The sequence below is a fragment of the Chiloscyllium plagiosum genome, chromosome 38 (genome assembly GCF_004010195.1).
Source record: "Chiloscyllium plagiosum isolate BGI_BamShark_2017 chromosome 38, ASM401019v2, whole genome shotgun sequence".
NCBI classification, from domain to species: domain Eukaryota; kingdom Metazoa; phylum Chordata; class Chondrichthyes; order Orectolobiformes; family Hemiscylliidae; genus Chiloscyllium; species Chiloscyllium plagiosum.
This window is the reverse complement of record NC_057747.1, coordinates 14,470,095-14,489,361: the sequence shown is the minus strand read 5'-3', so window position 1 is coordinate 14,489,361 and position 19,267 is coordinate 14,470,095. Positions and strand designations below refer to the sequence as shown.

The window sequence follows — 19,267 nt, the reverse complement described above, 5'->3', positions numbered from 1 at the left end:
ATCCACAGTAATTTGCTTTAATTTTGACCAAATGTTTTAAGCAAAGAAGTCCTGTACTCAAAATCAAAGACCAATAGATTTCTGTAGAAAAGGTCATAGAATATCGTGACGTGGCTGGATGGAGATTCGCTATGAACTCATTGAATGACGTGAGGGTTTGAATGGCAAACTCTTGTGCCGATGTCCTGATAATTATAACATTATAATGACCAAGAACACACCTTGTGCTACATTTTCAGAGCTTTCTGTATGCTTCTAGTCCAAACAAACAAACAATCTCTAAAAACAGTTTACCTAATATGTCCATCACATCATAAAGCATGTTGGCAGACATACTTTGCATAAGTAAGGTGGTTATGGTAGGTGATTTTAACTTACTGAACATAGACTGGGACTGCCATAGTGTTAAGAGTTTAGATGGAGAGGAATTTGTTAAGTGTGTATAAGACAATTTTCTGATTTGGTATGTGGATGTACCCACTAGCGAAGGTGCAAAACTTGACCTACTGTTGGGAAGTAAGGCAGGGCAGGTGAATGAGGTGTCAGTGGGGGAGCACTTTGGGGCCAGCGATCATAATTCCATTAGATTTAAAACAGTGATGGAAAAGGATAGACCAGATCTACCAGTTGAAGTTCTAAATTGGAGAAAGGCCAATTTTGACGGTGTTCGGCAAAAACTTTCAAAAAATGATTGGGGGCAGATGTTCACGGGTAAAAGGACGGCTGGAAAATGGGAAGCCTTCAGAAATGAGAAAACGAGAATTCAGAGAAAGTATATTCCTGTTAGGGTGAAAGGAAAGGCTGGTAGGTACAGGGAATGATGGATGACGAAAGAAATGGAGGGTTTGGTTAAGAAAAAGAAGGAAGCATATGTCAGGTATAGACAGGATAGATAGAGTAAATCCTTCGAATATAAAGACAGTTGGAGTATACTTAAGGGGGAAATCAGGAGGGAAAAAAGGGGCATGAAATAGTGTTGGCAAATAAAGTAAGGAGAATCCAAAGGGCTTTTACAAATACGTTAAAGACTAAAGAGTAACTAGGGAGAGAATAGGGCCCCTCAAAGATCAGTAAGGCGGCTTTTGTGTGGAGCCGCAGAAAATGGGGGAGATACTAAACGAGTATTTTGCATCAGTATTTACTGTGGAAAAGGATATGGAAGTTATAGAAAGGAGCAAAATAGATAGTGACACCTTGCAAAATGTCCATATTACAGAGGAGGAAGTGCTGGATGTCTTGAAACGCATAAAGGTGAATAAATCCCCAGGACCTCATCAGGTGTACCCTAGAACTCTGTGAGAAGCTAGAGAAGTGATTGCCGGGCCTCTTGCTGAGATATTTGTATCATTGATAGTCACAGGTGAGGTGCCAGAAGACTGGAGATTGGCTAACGTGGTGGCCACTGTTTAAGAAGGGTGGTAAGGACAAGCCAGGGAACTGCAGACCAGTGAGCCTGACGTCGGTGGTGGGCAAGTTGTTGGAGGGAATCCTGAGGGACAGGATTTACATGTATTTAGAAAGGCAAGAACTGGTGAGGGTTGGTCAACATGGCTTTGGGCATGGGAAATCATGTCTCACAAACTTGATTGAGTTTTTTGAAGAAGTAACACAGAGGATTGATGAGGGCAGAGTGGTACATGTGATCTATGCAAACTTCAGTAAGGCATTCAACAAGGTTCCCCATGGGAGACTGGTGAACAAGGTTAGATCTCACCGAATAAGAACTAGCCATCGAGATATAGAATTGGCTCAAAAGGTAGAAGACAGAGGGTGGTGGTGGAGGGTTGTTTTTCAGACTGGAGGCCTGTAACCAGTGGAGTACCACAAGGATTGGTGCTGGGTCCTCTACTTTTCGACATTTACAGAAATAATTTGGATGCGAGCATAAGAGATACAGTTAGTAAGTTTGCAGATTACACCAAAATTGGAGGCGGAGTGGACAGCAAAGAAGGTTACCTCAGATTACAACAGGATCTTGATCAGATGGGCCAATGGGCTGAGAAGTGGCAGATGGAGTATAATTCATATAAATGCGAGGTTCTACATTTTGGAAAAGCAAATCTTAGCAGGACTTATACACTTAATGGTAAGGTCCTAGGGAGTGTTGCTGAACAAAGAGACCTTGGAGTGCAGGTTCATAGCTCCTTGAAAGTGGAGTTGCAGGTAGATAGGATAGTGAAGGTGGCGTTTGGTATACTTTCTTTTATTGGTCAGAGTATTGAGTACAGGAATTGAGACGTCATGTTGCGGCTGTACAGGACATTGGTTTGGCCACTGTTGGAATATCGTGTGCAATTCTGGTCTCTTTCCTATCGGAAAGATGTTGTGAAACTTGAAAGGGTTCAGAAAAGATTTACAAGGATGTTGCCAGAGTTGGAGGATCTGAGCTACAGAGAGAGACTGAATAGGCTGGGGCTGTTTTCTCTGGAGCGTCGGAGGCTGACGGGTGACCTTATAGAGGTTTACAAAATTACAAGGGGCATGGATTGGTTAAATGGACAAAGTCATTTTCCTCGAGTGGGGGAAGTCCAGAACTGGAGGGCATAGGTTTAGGTTGAGAGGGGAAAGATATAAAAGAGACCTAAGGGGGAACCGTTTCACACAAAGGGTGGTACATGTTTGGAGGAAGTGGAGGAGGCTGTTACAATTGCAACATTTAAGAGGCATTTGGATGGGTATATGAATAAGAAGAGTTTGGAGGGATATGGGCCAGGTGCTGGAAAGTGGGACGAGATTGGGTTGGGATATCTGGTCGGCCTGGACGGGTTGGACCGAAGGGCCTATTTCCATGCTGTACATCTCTATGACTCTATGATCTGGATTTTTCCTTTGTTTATTCGAATATAAATACATTATTTTTCAAATCATTAAAATTGATACAAAATGTGAAAACATTCTATAATTAATGCAACCTGTAATTATAACAATTACTTTATTGAATCTCAGAAGAGAGCAAGAACATATACAGTTTGTTTATTTTTCTAATATTGAAGAGGTGCAGAATCCAAGTTGGAAAGATGTCACTTGAATACTTGTTCATCCTACTTCTTCCTTCGATTAGTAATATATATCACTTTATTTAAAATATAAATTTAAAGGTTACAACAGATGATGCTTCTAAATTTACATATAAAAATTTAGTTTTGTTACGCAAATCTGCTAAGTTGCAATGTATACTCTACGTCTTGAAATTTGGAATTTTGGTGTGTAATGTCAAAGGATATAGAATTCTGGACAGTAAATAGAACTTGTCCTATTGACCTGTGCACATGGATACATTATAACTGTATAAAAGCAAAATACTGCAGATGTTGGGGATCTGAAATAAGAAAATACTGGAAAAACTTAGGTTTGGCAGCATCTATGATGAGATATAGTTTTTTTAACATTGGACTCTTATTCAGAACTTATACATCTATTCTACCTGAATTGGCTAAGACTCTGATACAATTATAAATGATGTAAACAGAGATATCATTTTGGAGAAAAGGAGAAAAAAAATCAAATAACGCTGCAGTGCTTTGAAAGCCCAAGAAATCAAAAATGGGCTTTTCTTGATCCTACTATCTCCCTCCCCTTCACATGGTTTGGACACCAGGCTTAAGATCTTTTCAAACATCCTGAAAAGATGTTTCCTGAAGAAGGGCTTATGCCCGAAACGTCGATTCTCCTGTTCCCTGGATGCTGCCTGACCTGCTGCGCTTTTCCAGCAACGCATTTTCAGCTCTGATCTCCAGCATCTGCAGACCTCACTTTATCCTGAAAAGATAGAACATTTGCCCAAGTGGAGGAAGGAACTGGAAGGAAATTCTTGAGTATACCTTCTCACCTCATGGTCATGGCAATTCTTGGTGTCTTTGATGATTGCAACAACTAGAAAAAGCAGTACAGGTCATAAAGCAACATAAATTAGGTGGATACCTAACCATTTCGATCTATGCTGTGTTTTTATTTTGGCTCTATATCCAGAAATAAGTAGCTTCTAGTTTCGAAAGTCCCTGCACGAGAATCACCGCATCCTCCTTTAACTGGGTCGTCCAGCTTCAAAAATCAAAATAAGACATACCACTCAATCCAATTGACGAGCAGTAAACGGAAAGAATCGTACAGATACCACGTTAAAGTACCGATTAAAACTAAACCCCAGTATCTGATAAAATTTAGAGAACCTTGTCCTGATTTGCCGGTATAAATCGGCCTTAGGCCAAGTCCCCGCAAAAAGTTGATGCCATAACTACGACATTATACATGACAAACTGCTGTCTCAAAATAACCATTTAAAACTAGAAAGATTGATTAAGAAAGCACAACACGTCAGAGAAAAGAAAAGTATGTTATCCAAACAGTTTTCGTAAAGACACATTTTCCAATGCAATCAACTGATGCTCAAGGGATAAGAGACACAAGCCGTAACGGCACAGTGACGCTTTAGGCCTGACTTTAAGAAAAACTTCAACATTTAAATCGGAGGCTTCCTTCGGAATCCTACCTTGCAGCCGAGAGTTAACCGAAGAAAAGAAACCGTTTCCTAGAGGCAGAAATAATTAACTTTGGATCCAGAAAAAGAAATAAAAACACTTTAAAAGAGGCAATGCTTCGTTTCTTTAATCAGTCGGTCTACCTTGGTCAGGGCATTTGCCGCAGCTGCGACACAGAATCGCGCCCAAAGCATGCTGGGGGTTGTAGTCCCTTCGCGTTGAGGAACCACGCATGCGCCGAGCGTGAAAAACCCCGCCTCCGCGCGCTGAGGACACCGCCCACTGCCATGATTGACAGCTGCGGCTGGCGAGGATCTGGGGCGCACGCGTTCGCTCAGGAGAGTTGTGGATGGAGTGAAACAACAAAGTGCTGAACCCGAAACTAAAAGTGAACATACTGAGTGTTGGTTAGCCTTTCCCACTTATCATATTGCGGATGTTGGAAATCTGAAGTTTAATAAAAGCGTTTGGAGAAACTCAGATGGTCTGGGAGTGAAGCTCAGCGCAAACTGGAAGAACAACATCTCATTTTCCGCTTTGGAGTTCAATAATTTTAGGGTCTGACGTGCCCCTTTGCCCTCGCCCCCTGTCCCAAACACCAGGCTAGCTATCACGACGTCGGCCGTTACACACCACCTATTTATTTTATTAAGCAGTACAAAATACAGTTGACAATAAATAGAACGCAACAGTTCACACAAAAAAACACTAGATACAGGGGAAAGGGCAACAAAGCCAAACCCGACTGTTCAACCAGTTTTCAGGGAAGTGAGGACAAACCTCAAATGCCACTTTCATTTTATCAGATCACCTATTTATTTATTTTTATTTTATTGAACAATGCACAGTATACAAAACAGTTTACATTAACAGCTGTATACAGAGAAACAGCAATTTTACAAAGGAGAGGAATGGCAAAGCCAGGCCCCAAACCCTACCATTCAACCAGTTTTCAGGGTAATGAGGAACCTCAAATCCCTTTGGGCTTTATTCACACCGATCATGCACTGCTTACCCCCTTCCTATCCTCTGCGCATGAACCAACATTTTCCTAACTACTTAGTTCTGAGGAAGGGTCACCAGATGCTGCTAGGCCTGCTGAGCTTTTCCAGCATCTTCTGTTTTCGTAGCAGCATCTATGTCAGATATGATGTCTGTTTGAAACACCAGCTGAAGTTGCTATGAAGGTCTCTCCTCCTCTCACCCAAAAGGTGATGACTGACAGGTTAAACTACTAGCAGTCATCTCTGAAATAAGAGAGAACAACACTATGGTTTGGTAAAACTAAGATGACTTTCCTCAGATCTTTTCCACTTGAACAACCCATTTCATGACCTCTGAAATATTCTCGACAATGAAGGACAGTATTTGTTCTTTTTATGTGTCGTCACCTGTTGTAATTTAGAAACATGGCAGCCAAATTCTACACAGCAAGCTGCCACAAACAGTTACGTGATAATGGCCACATAATTGTTTTACTGATACTGATTGAGGGATTTGTTTTAGATTAGATTCCTTACAGTGAGGAAACAGGCCTGCTGGCCCAACAAGTGCACACCGACCCTCCGAAGAGCAACCCACCCAGACGCATTCCCCTACATTTACACCTTCACCTAACACTCCGGGCAATTTAGTGTGGCCAATTCACCTAACCTGCACATCTTTGGACGGTGGGAGGAAACCGGAGCAAACCCACATAGACACGGGGAGAATGTGCAAACTCTACACAGACAGTTGCCCGAGGCAGGAATTGAACCCGGGTCTCTGGTGCTGTAAGGCAGCAGTGCTAACCACAGTGCCACCGTGCCACCCGGACTGTGGGTTTAACTCTCCTGAACCTTCCATACTTGTTCTAAATACTTTCATATGACCTACACCTCTGCTGCAGTTGCTAAAGAAGACAGCTTATCACCACTTCCTTAGGCTCTGACATCCCATGAAAGAACTTTAAAAACCTCCCCTTTTATTTTGTGGGCTTTAACTTTGCTGCCAATGTGTTATGTGACACATTGTGACTCATGAACCAACATGACCTGAATTATCTTTGCAACTGGAGATATTGCAATGCTTTTACAGCAGTGTCCACTGTTGTGTAACTATAAATAGAAAGCTATGGTGAGCATGTGTTTTTCAGACTGGAAGAAGATTTACAGTAGCATTCTCTGCTACAAGATCACTGCTTTTCCTGATTTATCTTAATGATCTAGACTTTGGTGTGCATGGCACAATTTTAAAATTTGTAGATAGCACAAGACTTGGAAATGGTGTGAAATTTTTAATTGTTCACAGGATGTGGCTGTTCCTGACTCAGTCACCATTCATTGCTTCATCCACATTTCCTTGAAGAAGTTGTGCACTGCCATCTTGCATTCCTTGAAGTGCTGTTAGGATTGGAGTTCCAGGATTTTGACTCAGTGACAGTTAAGTAATGATAAAATAGTATCAAGACAGGATGGTATATACTTGGAGGGGAACTTAAAGGTGTGGTGTTCACACCTACTGCCCTCATGATTACAGAAATTAAATTTCGAAGTTTGAAGGTATAACCTAATCGATGTAATCTGAACAGCATTTTGAGTGCAAAACAAGAGTCACTGCAATTGTATGAAATATTGAGGATGAAAAAAAACCATCATGTCCTGTACATACTACAAATAAGAACCTACACTTCGTACTGCTTCTCTACAACCTCTTAGCAATCCTTTTGTCTTTCGTCTTGTGACAAACTTCTCATCTGCTTCTCCACTCCCTTTTTCCCCCAATGCATTAAATGATCACTTTTCCAGCTACCTTCAGTTCTGAAGAAGTCATAGCGAACTCAATTTCTGAAGAAGGGGTTATGCCCGAAACGTTGTCTCTCCTGCTCCTCAGATGCTGCCTGACCAGCTGTACTTTACCACCACTATTCTTCGACTCTGATCACCACCATCTGCAGTCCTCACTTTCTCCCTCAATATTAACTCTTGTTTCTCTTTCCACAGATGTTGCCAGATTCGTTGATATTATCCAACATCTTAGATTTTATTTCTCTTGTAATATTTGGGTACAATTGGCTAGATGTAAACCACACTCCAGTGTTCCTAACCCCTGCATTCTATTTATACAGTAGAGTTTACTTTGGTCATGGTAAGAGATACTTGTGTAAAATTGTTGTGCAAAATCTGGAAAGTACTTAGCATGAGAAAGCATTCTTTTTGTTGATTGTGACTACTGTCATAAATAGGGACTTTAGGACTCAGACAGTCTATGTTTAACTGCTGAAATTGTGTACTAAAAATACTCTTTGTCTATTTTGAATGTATGGTGTAAAAATTCTGTGGGTATCTTTTACTCACAGTTTGTAGATATCAAGCTGAAAATCTGAAGATTATTGTAATGGTAATAAATGATACACTTTTCAGAAGTTATAACCTCAGAACTGGACAAACTAATAGATTTTTCTATTTGCTGCATTGTTATTTTTTTCAAGTTACAGGAAGCACAACTTCTCATACATGCCCTATTTTGATGCAGCTGAGCTTCATATATCAATAGAGATGAGAATGCAACATTTGTATGAGAAATTCAGATTTCGTTTCAGCGGCCCACCAAACCCTTACTCTTTGACCTTTGCTCAGATTAAATACTACATTTATGTATATCAGAATTACTGTACATCACCAGAATATCAAAGTTGTGACATAACTTTGTATATGAGTAGGTGTTATGTATATGTACGTTATTTCCAGCAAGAGGTTTCACCACACCCCTCATAAGGTTGCAAATTGTTGTTGCTCATCCTCTGTAACCCAAAATTCATGAAATGTAATAGCTGTTTGCTCTGACAATTAAATACTGGAAAGGGTTACTTAGAAAACAGGATTTCCTCAACTTGACCCAAAAAAGATCTATAGATCCTTTCCTTCAACCACCAAAAGCTCTCTTACAGACTGACTTTTCGAAACTCAGTAATAATACATATTGCTGTCACTGATACAGTTAAACTGGTACAATGTTTACTTATCACCTGCTGTCAGCCCAGATGCTGAACACTCTCATAAGATAAACTTCATTTTGCTTTAAGAATCCTGGAAAAGTAAACATCTTTAAAGTACAGATTTTTATACTTTCTACAACTCATATGCAGCAAAATGATTAATCACCCAAATTGGGTGTGGTGCTTCAATTTGTCTTTATAACTAAGTAGTCATTTTGGTTAAATCTTGCCACACCTTTGTATTGGTTAGACTGAGTCCAGTCTGTAATATAGTCCAGATCTGCTGACTCCATACTGCAACTGGTAGATTTGGTATAGGACATGTCACTGTAGCTTTACTATGGTCTTTTGTGAACTATGGTTTATACTTACTTACTAATCCCCAAATATGTACCATCCTTCTGATGGAGACTGTGTGTCTGTATGTTGCTTTTATTCTGATTCCCAAGACAACAGTAAAATATTTATTCTAATATTTCTGAAATTTCAATACTATTTTATGAAGACAAAAAGTGATGCAAATTACCTGAATGACAATCTTGTAAGAACAAATTACAGTCATGAGAATGTTTGAAGTAATAAAAAATTCAAGCACACTCATATAGTCACAGACTCAAAATGATCATAAATGGTAAAAGCTTTTAAAACCAGAGAGAAATTTAGGTGCTGAGTTTCAGATATATAGCATTCTAAAGCTTTATACAGATGAAGGGCAGTGGGATGGAATGGATTTCCTGTATGTTTGCTGAGTAAAGGCGATTAGGTGAAGAGGGGAGGGAGGTCTTTTTGTTTTTGTTTTATCTCTGTCAGATCCAAAGAGACCACTATTTAGTACTTATCAATTTTGGTCTCTTTACTTGAGAAAGGATGTACAGACACTGGAGAGGGTGCAGACGAGGTTCACTGGGTTGATTCTGGAGTTGAGAGAGTTGGCTTATGAGGAGAGATTGAGTAGCCTGGGTCTAAACTCACTGGAATTTAGAAGAATGAGAGGGAATTTTATAGGAACACATAAAATTATTAAGGGAATAAATGAGATAGAAGCAGGGAGGTTGTTTTCACTGACAGGTGAAACTAGAACTAGGTGGAATAGCCTCCAAATGAGGAGCAAATTTAAGACTGTGTTGAGGAGGAACTTCTCCCAAACAGTTCTGAATCTGTGCAATTCCCTGCCCAGTGAAGCAAATGAGACTATCTTGTTGTATGTTTTTAAAGCAAAGATAGATTATTGAACAGTAAAGGAGCAAAAGGTTCTGGTGGGTGGCCGGGTAAGTGGAATTGAGTCCATGAAAACATTGGCCATGATTCTGTTGAATGCTGGAGTAAGCGCAATAGACCAAATAGCCCACTCCTGCTCCTACAACTTATGTTCTAATCACCAAGAATACACTGAGGAGTAGAAAACTAGAAAAAGCTGGCAGGGACACTGTCCTTCACAAAGCTGGACAAGAGCCATGCATACTTCCAATTGCAATTAGATGAGGATTCTCAGATATATGTTACAATTAATACCCATAAAGATTTTTACCAATATACGAGATTGCCATTTGGGGTGTCATCAGTCTGTGCAATTTTTCAGCAGATGATGGAGAACATTTTACAAGGTCCACCTCAGGTTGTCATTTATCTATATGACATGCTAATAACAGAGAAGACCAAGAAGGAGCATGCTGAGAACTTGGACATAGCCCTTAGACTTTTCCCAGGCAGCGTATGCCATAGAAGGGAGAATAATATGTTTCAGGCACCCTAAGTGACGTACCTGGGCTACAGAGTCGACAAGATTGGGTCACAACCATTGGAAGATACATTGAGGGTGATCAAAGGTGCCCTGGCTCCCACATCTGTACCAGAGCTTAGCTCTTTCCTTGGCCTGGTGAAGTATTACAGAAATATCATACATAACCTGGCCTCCATCCTGGCACCTTTGCATCAAGTCTTAAATAGGGTCAACCTTGAAAATGGTGGCATAGCCAAACCATAACTTTCAGGGAAAAGTGAAGAATCGGCTCCAAACCTCTAAGGTGTTTGCAGCTGCCAGTTTTGCGTATAATCCCTCTATGCGATTGGGTAATTATCTAGCTGTGAAACCATTTGTTTAAAATCCCCAAGGCGAACTGACCCATTGGGCTTCACAATCAGTACAACCAATGCTGCCCATTCTGCAAACTGGGCTGGTTTGATAATCCCAAACAAGATCTGGTATTGACATACGATGTCCCCCTGTCTGACATCGGGGTTAATATTAGATCATAGGTACTCCAATGGAGAGGAAATCCCAATAGTTTATGCCCCCAGGGGACTTGGGCTAATGCAGAGCATAAATATTACCAGTTAGAGAAGGTAGGTTAAACTGTCATATTTGGAGTCAGGAAGTTCCACCAATACCTTCATGAATGTAAATTTGTAATAATGGACCACAAACCCCTGCTAGAGGTTTTGTTAAAGAGGGCATCCAGGCCAAATTCAGCTGTGGTCTCAAATTCGAAGTGTGTAATTACAAGTTAGAACACCATCCAGAAGGCCATGCCGCACATACAGATACACCACCAGTGATACCGCCACTGGAAGAGTCCAAAATGCATTTAACTTTTCTGGTCACACTTCCAGTCACAACTGACAATGGGCTGTGGATGCAGAAAGATCAGGTCCTGACAAAACTGAAAAAGCTGTTGGTGATTGGGGAAGCCAAAGGGCCATCACAACCAGACCTGAAAACTTTTTGCATCCAGAGAATGCATCACAGCACAAGACAGCATATTATTATGGGGAACAAGAGTGATTGTTCTGAGCAAAGGTCACACTAGATACTGGCTGAACTCCACCAGGGTCATTCAGGGGTTTCCAAAATGAAGATGTTGGTGAGTTGTTATTGTCTGCTGGCTAGGATTGGATGCAGACACAGGTGTGTTGGTGGGGCAGTGCCCAGAGTGTCAACAAAGACAAACATTACCACTGGCAGTTCTCTTATGTTCATCGGAATGTCTGCTAATCTTCAATTAACTGTATAGCCATCTAATCTCCTGTCCATTCACAAGTCCGATAACAGCGGGGAAGAAGCTGTTCTTGAATCTGTAGGTATGTGTTTTCAAACTTTTGTATCTTCTGCTCAATAGAAGAGGGTTGAAGAGTTTAACCATGTGGGAGGGGTCTTTGATTATGTTGTCTGCTTTCTGAGGCAGTGCGAAGTAAAGATGGAATCAATGGATGGAAGGTTGCTTTGCGTGATGGACTGGACTATGGTCACAACTCTATAAATTTTTGTGGTCTTGAACAGAGCAGTTGCTATACCAAGCTGTGATTTGTCCAGACAGATGCACAACAGAAAACATCCTATGAAGATTAAGAGTTATTGTGAACATGGAGAATTTCCATCACCTTCTGAGGAAGTTGAGGCGTTGGTGTACTTTCTTGCCTGAGGCACCTTGAAGTAATTGGAATATAATTTTTCATAGTTTTTGTAAGAATTAAACAACCCAGCTGTTTTGCAGGTAACATTCAGGTCTTAATAAAAACCAAAAAAAATGCAGATGCTGGAAATCAGAAACAAAAACAGAAATTGCTCAAAATCTGAGGAAGGGTTACTCGACCTGAAATGTTAGCTCTGATTTCTCTTCGCAGATGCTGCCAGACCTGCTGAGCACTTGTGAAGAGAAAGCAGAGTTAACCTTTCAGGTCGAGTGACCCTTCCTCAGATCTTTTCCAGCAATTTACGTTGTTGTTTCTAATATCCCTATCTTCCTTAACACTAGATTCTGAGTTCAAGTACCATTCTAGGTCTTGAGCACAAACACAATGCTGACACTCAAATGCAACACTGAGAAAGCACTACACTATTGGAGTTGCTGTCTTTTGGATAAAATTTTAAACTAAGTTCCCCTCAGACTGCACAGGATGTAAAAAGTCCCATGATTTCAAAGAGCATAGCTGTCATTCCCTGGCAAATATCTGCTCCTCAATCAACATAACAAAGATTACTCATATTGTTGAACACATTCGTAAACGTCGGCGACATACGGGTGTTAATGTACAACAAAAAAGCAGAAGTTTAATTCATTTTAAGAACCATTTTTGGCGATTTGTATTTTTAGAACTTGGTGGTTTCGAGGTGTGGTTTGTGGAGACAACGAACAATAACATCAATGCCCAGCACTCGATTTCCTGGGGGCTGGGATTTTCCCACAAATCGATGAGTTGCAGTTCACTTCCGCCGCTCAGTGTTTATATATGTTGTGGCAGACTCGGCGAGTCACCGCAGAACTCGGGCAGGAGGACGAGTCGTTGTAATCAGAGCAAGCGTTCCCGTTTATCAGGTTTGATTTTCACCATTTCGCTTTAAGTTTGAAAATATGTCAGAAAATGCAATATATAAACGAAGGTTTGTTACTTCTACGAAATGTCGGCGATGTGCATCCTTCAGCACAATAGATTATTCCGATGCCCGAAAACATAACCGTGCATCCAAAAATAGATGGTTTGCTTACATCCGATGTCCTGTGACCACGTTGCAACAAGACGTGCAACACCTGTTGGGAGAAATTAAAATATTAAAACTGTTGTCTGTATATAGTGGTGTTAATATTCTTGGTTGGAGTCTGAGACTGGATCAGACGGGCAGTTACATGTTGCAAGATACAGTCAACTGATAATTAAAATTTAGTGCAGTACTTTAAATTGCAGGACACGGATAACAGGAGTGTAAACGTTCCTCGGGAAGAACTTGATTTATCCATTTTAATTTAGGTTGAAGTAAGTAACTTTGAAGTAAAATTGGCAAACTGTATCTAAAAGAAAGGTAACGTTGGGACAAGTTCAATAATGAAGTTGTGATACTGAAATTGCTTGTGACTTACCTGGTTCTTTCGCGCGGTTTTTAATAGTAGGTTATATTCTGTTTGTATACATCCTTCCACCATCATCTCCAATCCAGTGACCACTTTCGACCGAATAGTTTGTTGTTCATCATTAAGTCAGGGATGAACACCATCATTTTGAGGAAGTGATTTCAGTTGAGAAGCCCGTTTTAAATGATAGAATTTCAGTTTCACTGAATACTACCACTTGCATTGGAGTCAGAAAGCTTAGTGAATTTCTCTACCGGATTGAGCACTTAACCTAGCTTAATGCTTCACTGTTGAGGGAATACTGCATTGTTAGAGATGCTGTCTTCTGGAGAATTATTAAACAGTATATTTTTTGCTTGTTCAGGTGATTGGATATAAAATCATCCATGCCTTTATTCAAAGAGCAAGGAGTTTTCCTGCTGTTCTGACCAGCATTTCTCACTTCAACATAAAACAATAATTTTAAAAAATTATCAAACCAGAAGTTGCTGCTTGTGGAATTTACTTTCAATTGGTTGCTAAATAATTCTGAAATATAGACAAATGTGAAATGCTTTCAGACATTGAAATTAGAATAACACTGTGAAAATGGCTGCTAGACTTGATCGCGAAGCCTGAGCAAATGGTTTAAAAAAAAATTCATTTGTGGGATGTGGGCATCACTAGCTGGCCAGCATTTATTGCCCATCCTAGTTGACCTTGAAAAGGTGGTAGTGAGCTGCCTTTTTGAACTGCTGCAGTCCATCTGCTGTGGGGTGAACCACAATGCCAATAGGGAGGGAATTCTTGGCAACTGACCCAATGACAGTGAAGGAACGAAAGAGTTAATGTTTGAGTAAGTCCCTCCTTTGCCTTTTTCAGTTTATAAAGATATTTAGCCTCAGTAGCAGCATTGTGTACCATTTACAAGGCACAGTAATTTTGGCAAAGATCCTTAGACAGCACCTTCCAAACTCATGACCAAGTCCATCTTGAAGGACAAGGGCAGCAGATGCATAGGAACGTTACTGCCTGCAAGTTCCCCTCCAAGCCACTCACCATCCTGACTTTGATATATATTGCTTTCCTTCACCATTGTTGAGCCAAAATGCTGGAATTCCTTCCTTAACAGCATTACAAGTCGACCTACAGTCGACTGTAGCAATTCAAGAAGGCAGCTCACCAACACCTGACCAAGGACAACTAGGGATGAGCAATAAATGCTGGCCCAGCCAGCAATGCCAATGTCTCATGAGTGAATAAAAGAATTATTACCAGAGAACTAAACCTTGTTCCTTTGTTTTGTCCAATTTGGGTTGCCCTTGAACAGTGGTGGGAAAATGACTGAATATTTCAGCATCCAGTTTTTCAGTTCCCATTAATAAAGATAAGTGGTTCTTTTTTCACCAAGTTATGATTAGACTCCCTACAGTGTGGAAACCGGCTCTTCAGCCCAACTCGTCCACACCAACCCTCCTAAAAGCAACCCACCCAGACCCTCTGTCTAATGCACCTAACACTATAACCAATTCACCCGGCCTGCATATCTCCAGACTGTGGGAGGAAACCGGAGTACCTGGAGGAAACCCATGCTGACACGGGGAGAACACGCAAACCCCACACAGACAGTCCCCCGAGGCCAGAACTGAACCCAGGACCCCAGCGATGCGAGGCAGCAGTGCCAACCACCAAGCCACCGCACCGCCCGGTGGAAAATGTATACATTCATGTGGGGAAAATTTATGCATTTCTTTGAGTAGAACTCCTGTAATATGGATAATGTAATGGTCATAAGATTTGTGTGTACTACTGTTGTTGTAATTTGTTTCCATAAAGATGATATAACCATATGACATATGAGCAGAAGTTACCCATTCAGCCAGTTCAGTTTGGTCCAACATTCACAGGTCCTGGATGTAGGCTTGCTTGCTGAGCTGGAAAGTTTGTTTTCAGACATTTCGTCACCATACTAGGTAACACCATCAGTGAGCTTCATGGGGAAGCATTGGCGGTATGGCCAACTTTCTATTTATGGCTTTCAAGTTCATTAGCTGCTGTTTTAGTGAGTTGGTGGGTTTGTGGGCTACCATGATGCCAACAGGTCTTGAGTAATCTGGCAGTTATTTCCGAGATGGCTTTGATGTAGGGGAGAGTGGCTAGGGTTTCTGGACATGTTTTGTCCGCTTGTTTGGGTTTGTTGCTGAGAAATCGGCGGACTGTGTTCATTGGGTAACCGTTCTTTTTCAATACATTGTATAGGTGATTTTCCTCTGCTCTTCATAATTCCTCTGTGCAGCAGTGTGTGGTGGCTCATTGAAATAACATTATTATGTAGTTTCATTTGTGAGAGTTGGGATGATTACTTCTGTAGTTCAATATTTGGTCCGTATGTGTTGTTTTCCTGTAGATGCTGGTTTGAAGTCCTCCATTGGCTGTTCACTCCACTGCGACATCTCGGAATGGCAGTTTGTTGTTATTTTCCTCCTCTTTCATGAATTTTATGCCAGTAAAGGTATTATTGATGGTCTTGAAGGTTTCCTCTAATTTGTTTTGTTTAGTGATGACACTAAAGACCCGACACAGACAACAAGCCAAACTTATGTCATTTACAAAATATATTGCAAGAATTGTAACAAACACTAGATTGGACAAACAGGCTGAAAACTAGCCACCAGGATATATTAACATCAACTAACCACAAAAAGACATGACCGACTCTCACTAGTATCCTTCCCAATGAGGACGGACACCACTTCAACTTGGACAACACATCCATCCTAGGACAAGCCAAACAGAGACATGCACAAGAATTCCAACAGGAACTCTATCAACATACACATTGACTTGTATCCCATTTACCATTCCCTGAGAAAAGAACAGAAAATGATGTCACCACAGGAAATGGTATCACCAACCCAAGGAAACAGAAACACATAAATAGAAAGTGGGCCAGAGCACCAATATTTCATCTGGAGGCTCATTGATGATGTTGTCTAGTATGGTGATGAAATGTCTGAAAACGAACCTTCCAGCTCAGCAAGCAAACCTACATCCAGAACCTCAACCCGAGCTACAAATCTTCTCAAAATTCATTCATAGGTTCTGGTTGATCTGATAATCTACTTTCCCACTTTTTCTCCATAATCCTTGATTCCCTCTTCAGGAAACCAAGCTGACTCGACATAATTATTTCTGTACATCTAAATGCTTTGTTATTAGATTTTGTAATAGGCTCTAACACTTATTAAGTTAATTGCACAGCTGTTTGTTACATTTTTTTGTCACCTTCCCTTTTTGAATAGGATTTGCATTGCCAGTTTTAAAATCCTTTGGGATTTTTCCAAAATCTTGGAAAATTACTCTGTTGGTCCCAATGGAGAGACAACAATATAGACAAAGATAGAATGGAGACATTTAGCACTCAAGAAAATGCAATTAATTTATTAAACAAATAACACACTTTTTTAACTACTAGAGATATCTCAATCACTGTCTTTTACTACCCTAATTTATGTAACTAACCTAAACATTATTACACAGGAGAGGTGACAACTGGTCAGGTTGAAATCCTGCTCAATGTCTTTACCATGCCTCGAGACTTACATCATGAATCTTCAAAGCTATGCTGAACAAAGGGACTTTTTCAGTCTCTTTACACAAGTCTCTGTACCAAGCATATGCTTTATTTGGAATTATTTGTGCACGTGACCAATCCTAAATGTTTTGTCCAAATGCATACCATATTTGGTAATTTCAGCAGTTACTGATTTTCTGCAGTTTTAACTCTGAGCAGACCTAAATGACTCAGTGTAATTCCATTCACATAACAGACCATCAGTTATCAGTTCCTGTTATCTTCAGCCTTATCCAACAACAACCAGTGCATACCGCTATCTCTGTAGGTACTTCCTTTCATATACTAAGAAGCGACTCATCAAAGGGAATTATCAGCTTTTAGCTCCAGTAATTTACTCAGTGATAGTTATAGTATTTAATTCCTATGCCTCTTTTACCATTGAATGAATATTTAATATTTTTGGAGTGCTGTTAATTTCTTCTGCCTTGAAGAATGATGTAGAGTGTTTTTTCAACTGCTCTACCATTTCCTGGGTACCCATTATAATTTTCCTAAACACATTCTCTAAGGAGCCTTTGTTCACTTTGGTCTCTTTCTGCCTGTGTTAATATGACTTGCTTACCCTCAAAGTTTATTGTCTCCTTTTTAGACATTATTTGTTGGTTTTTAAACTTTTCCAATCCTCTCAATTACCATTAATCTTTGCCACATTGTATGTTTTTCCTTTAATTTGACATGATCCTTAACTTTCAACCAAATGGTTGGTTTATTCCCTTCTGAGAACCCTTTTCCTCACTGAGATAAATCTTTGTTGTGAGTCATTAACTATGTTCTAAAATGCATGCCATGTTCATCAACTGTCTTTTCTATTAAATCATCTCTCAGTCCAGTCCAGCCAAGCACAGTTGTTTCCAGCTCAAGTTTCTCACTCTAAAACTGAATGCTAATTTTTATGATGTTCTGGTCACTGTTTCCAGGGGAACTTTTACCCTGAGACCATTTGTTAAACCTGCCTTAGCACACGTTATCAGAACCAAAATAGCCTGAGCCCTGGTTGAATGCACAACATTTTGTTTTAGGAAGCTGTCCCTGTGCAAATTCTTCATTACCATTACTTATGCCAATTTTATTTTCCTCATGTACGTGAAGATTAATATCACTCCTGCTTAACATACTGCCATCTTTACATTCTCTCATTATCTTTTGCTTTATTCTCTATCCTACAGTATGGCTACTGATGTGTACCCTATCAATTACTTCCCTTTGTTAGTTTACAGCAGTCAAAACCAGGGAAAGACAGTAACTTGAAAGATGGATAAAAATGATGTTGTATTAACTTGAAAGGGGGGAATACATTGAACACATATTTATTTCACCAAGTTCAAGTTTTGTGGCATGAAGAACTGAGGGTGGTACTGAAAACGGGATCGTAGACTTTAGTCACTGGCAAGAAGGTATCAATGAGACCTTTTTCACCCCGAGAATTCTGAGATAAAGACAAATCTTCTCGTAACTTAAAGTTTGTTTTCTTTTGTGCCATGTTACATGTATGGATTTTATGCTTATTTTATTGTCAAGGGCCATTTCATGATGTAAATAAGGAATAGTTATTAAATCAAAAATTATTTCATACCACAGGGCATATTTTATTTCAAACTAACAACTTTCCACAGTAACTTTTTTTTTTAACCTGAGCCATCTTGGTTTATGTAACTGTTCTCAGTCGAGTTTTACTTTTGGCAGACAATCTTAGCATCATTTTGGCATCTTGTAATTTGGTAGAAATCCAAAAGACTGTTTATTTCTTTAAAAGGCTGAGTTTTGATCAGAATGTTTGTAGAAATGCTATTTTCAATAATAGTTCCACATAGTTATTTCAAAGTTTTTAAAAAAAATCATATAGGTTATAACAAGCTTGTAGCAACAATCTACCAAGTTAATAACTACTGATTTAAACAATGCAACAGCCCAACAATACTTTTAAAGTGGTGTTTTACAGAAATGTTTAACAGTCCTATGAGCAAAAGGTATTTCGAAGTAAAACTTTTTTTTAAAAAGTAAAATTCTAAAATTTGCTTTGTATTCTGTATCAGAACTTACTCCTAAATCTGTAAACCTGCTTTTAGAAAAGATTTTGAAAATGTAATCTGTTTGAAAAATATCTCCAGAAAGATATCACCTTTTGAACCAGTTAAAATTGTTTAATTACAGGTTGTTGAAGCTAGTATTTCATCAAATACACAGATGATAATGTTTTCTCATCTGTTCAACAGTATATGCTCAAAAGTACAATGAGTTGAAAGTCTAATTGTTTCTTTTTGTTGCAGATTTATATCAAGAAAGCAAGTTCTTGTTAAAGAAGAAAAAAATGAAGATTATGATTTTACTGTCATTATTCATTTGCATTGAGATG

General features: G+C 39.7%; 2 protein-coding genes and 1 long non-coding RNA gene across 6 annotated transcripts in view; 1 reads left to right on the top strand and 2 right to left on the bottom strand.

Moving 5' to 3' along the window:
* chuk (component of inhibitor of nuclear factor kappa B kinase complex) overlaps positions 1-4,665 on the bottom strand; it is a 104,617-nt gene extending 99,952 nt beyond the window's left edge. The window contains exon 1 of one of the 2 annotated variants that reach the window (XM_043678907.1): positions 4,490-4,665. The gene's annotated coding sequence lies outside the window, so the exon portion shown is untranslated. The remainder of the gene's footprint in view (positions 1-4,489) is intronic. The other variant, XM_043678908.1, reaches the window with a different exon arrangement.
* Positions 4,666-12,149: 7,484 nt separating this feature from the next.
* LOC122541852 (salivary plasminogen activator beta-like) overlaps positions 12,150-19,267 on the top strand; it is a 40,156-nt gene continuing 33,038 nt past the window's right edge. For all 3 annotated transcript variants that reach the window (XM_043678913.1, XM_043678912.1, XM_043678911.1), the window contains exons 1-2: positions 12,150-12,767; positions 19,182-19,267. In XM_043678913.1, the coding sequence (XP_043534848.1) occupies positions 12,644-12,767; positions 19,182-19,267 (210 nt within the window). In that variant the 5' untranslated portion in view covers positions 12,150-12,643. The remainder of the gene's footprint in view (positions 12,768-19,181) is intronic.
* The window catches only part of LOC122541856, a 59,429-nt gene continuing 52,835 nt past the window's right edge, over positions 12,674-19,267 (bottom strand). Inside the window, exon 3 of the long non-coding RNA XR_006309690.1 lies at positions 12,674-12,980. This is a non-coding gene — a long non-coding RNA (uncharacterized LOC122541856). The remainder of the gene's footprint in view (positions 12,981-19,267) is intronic.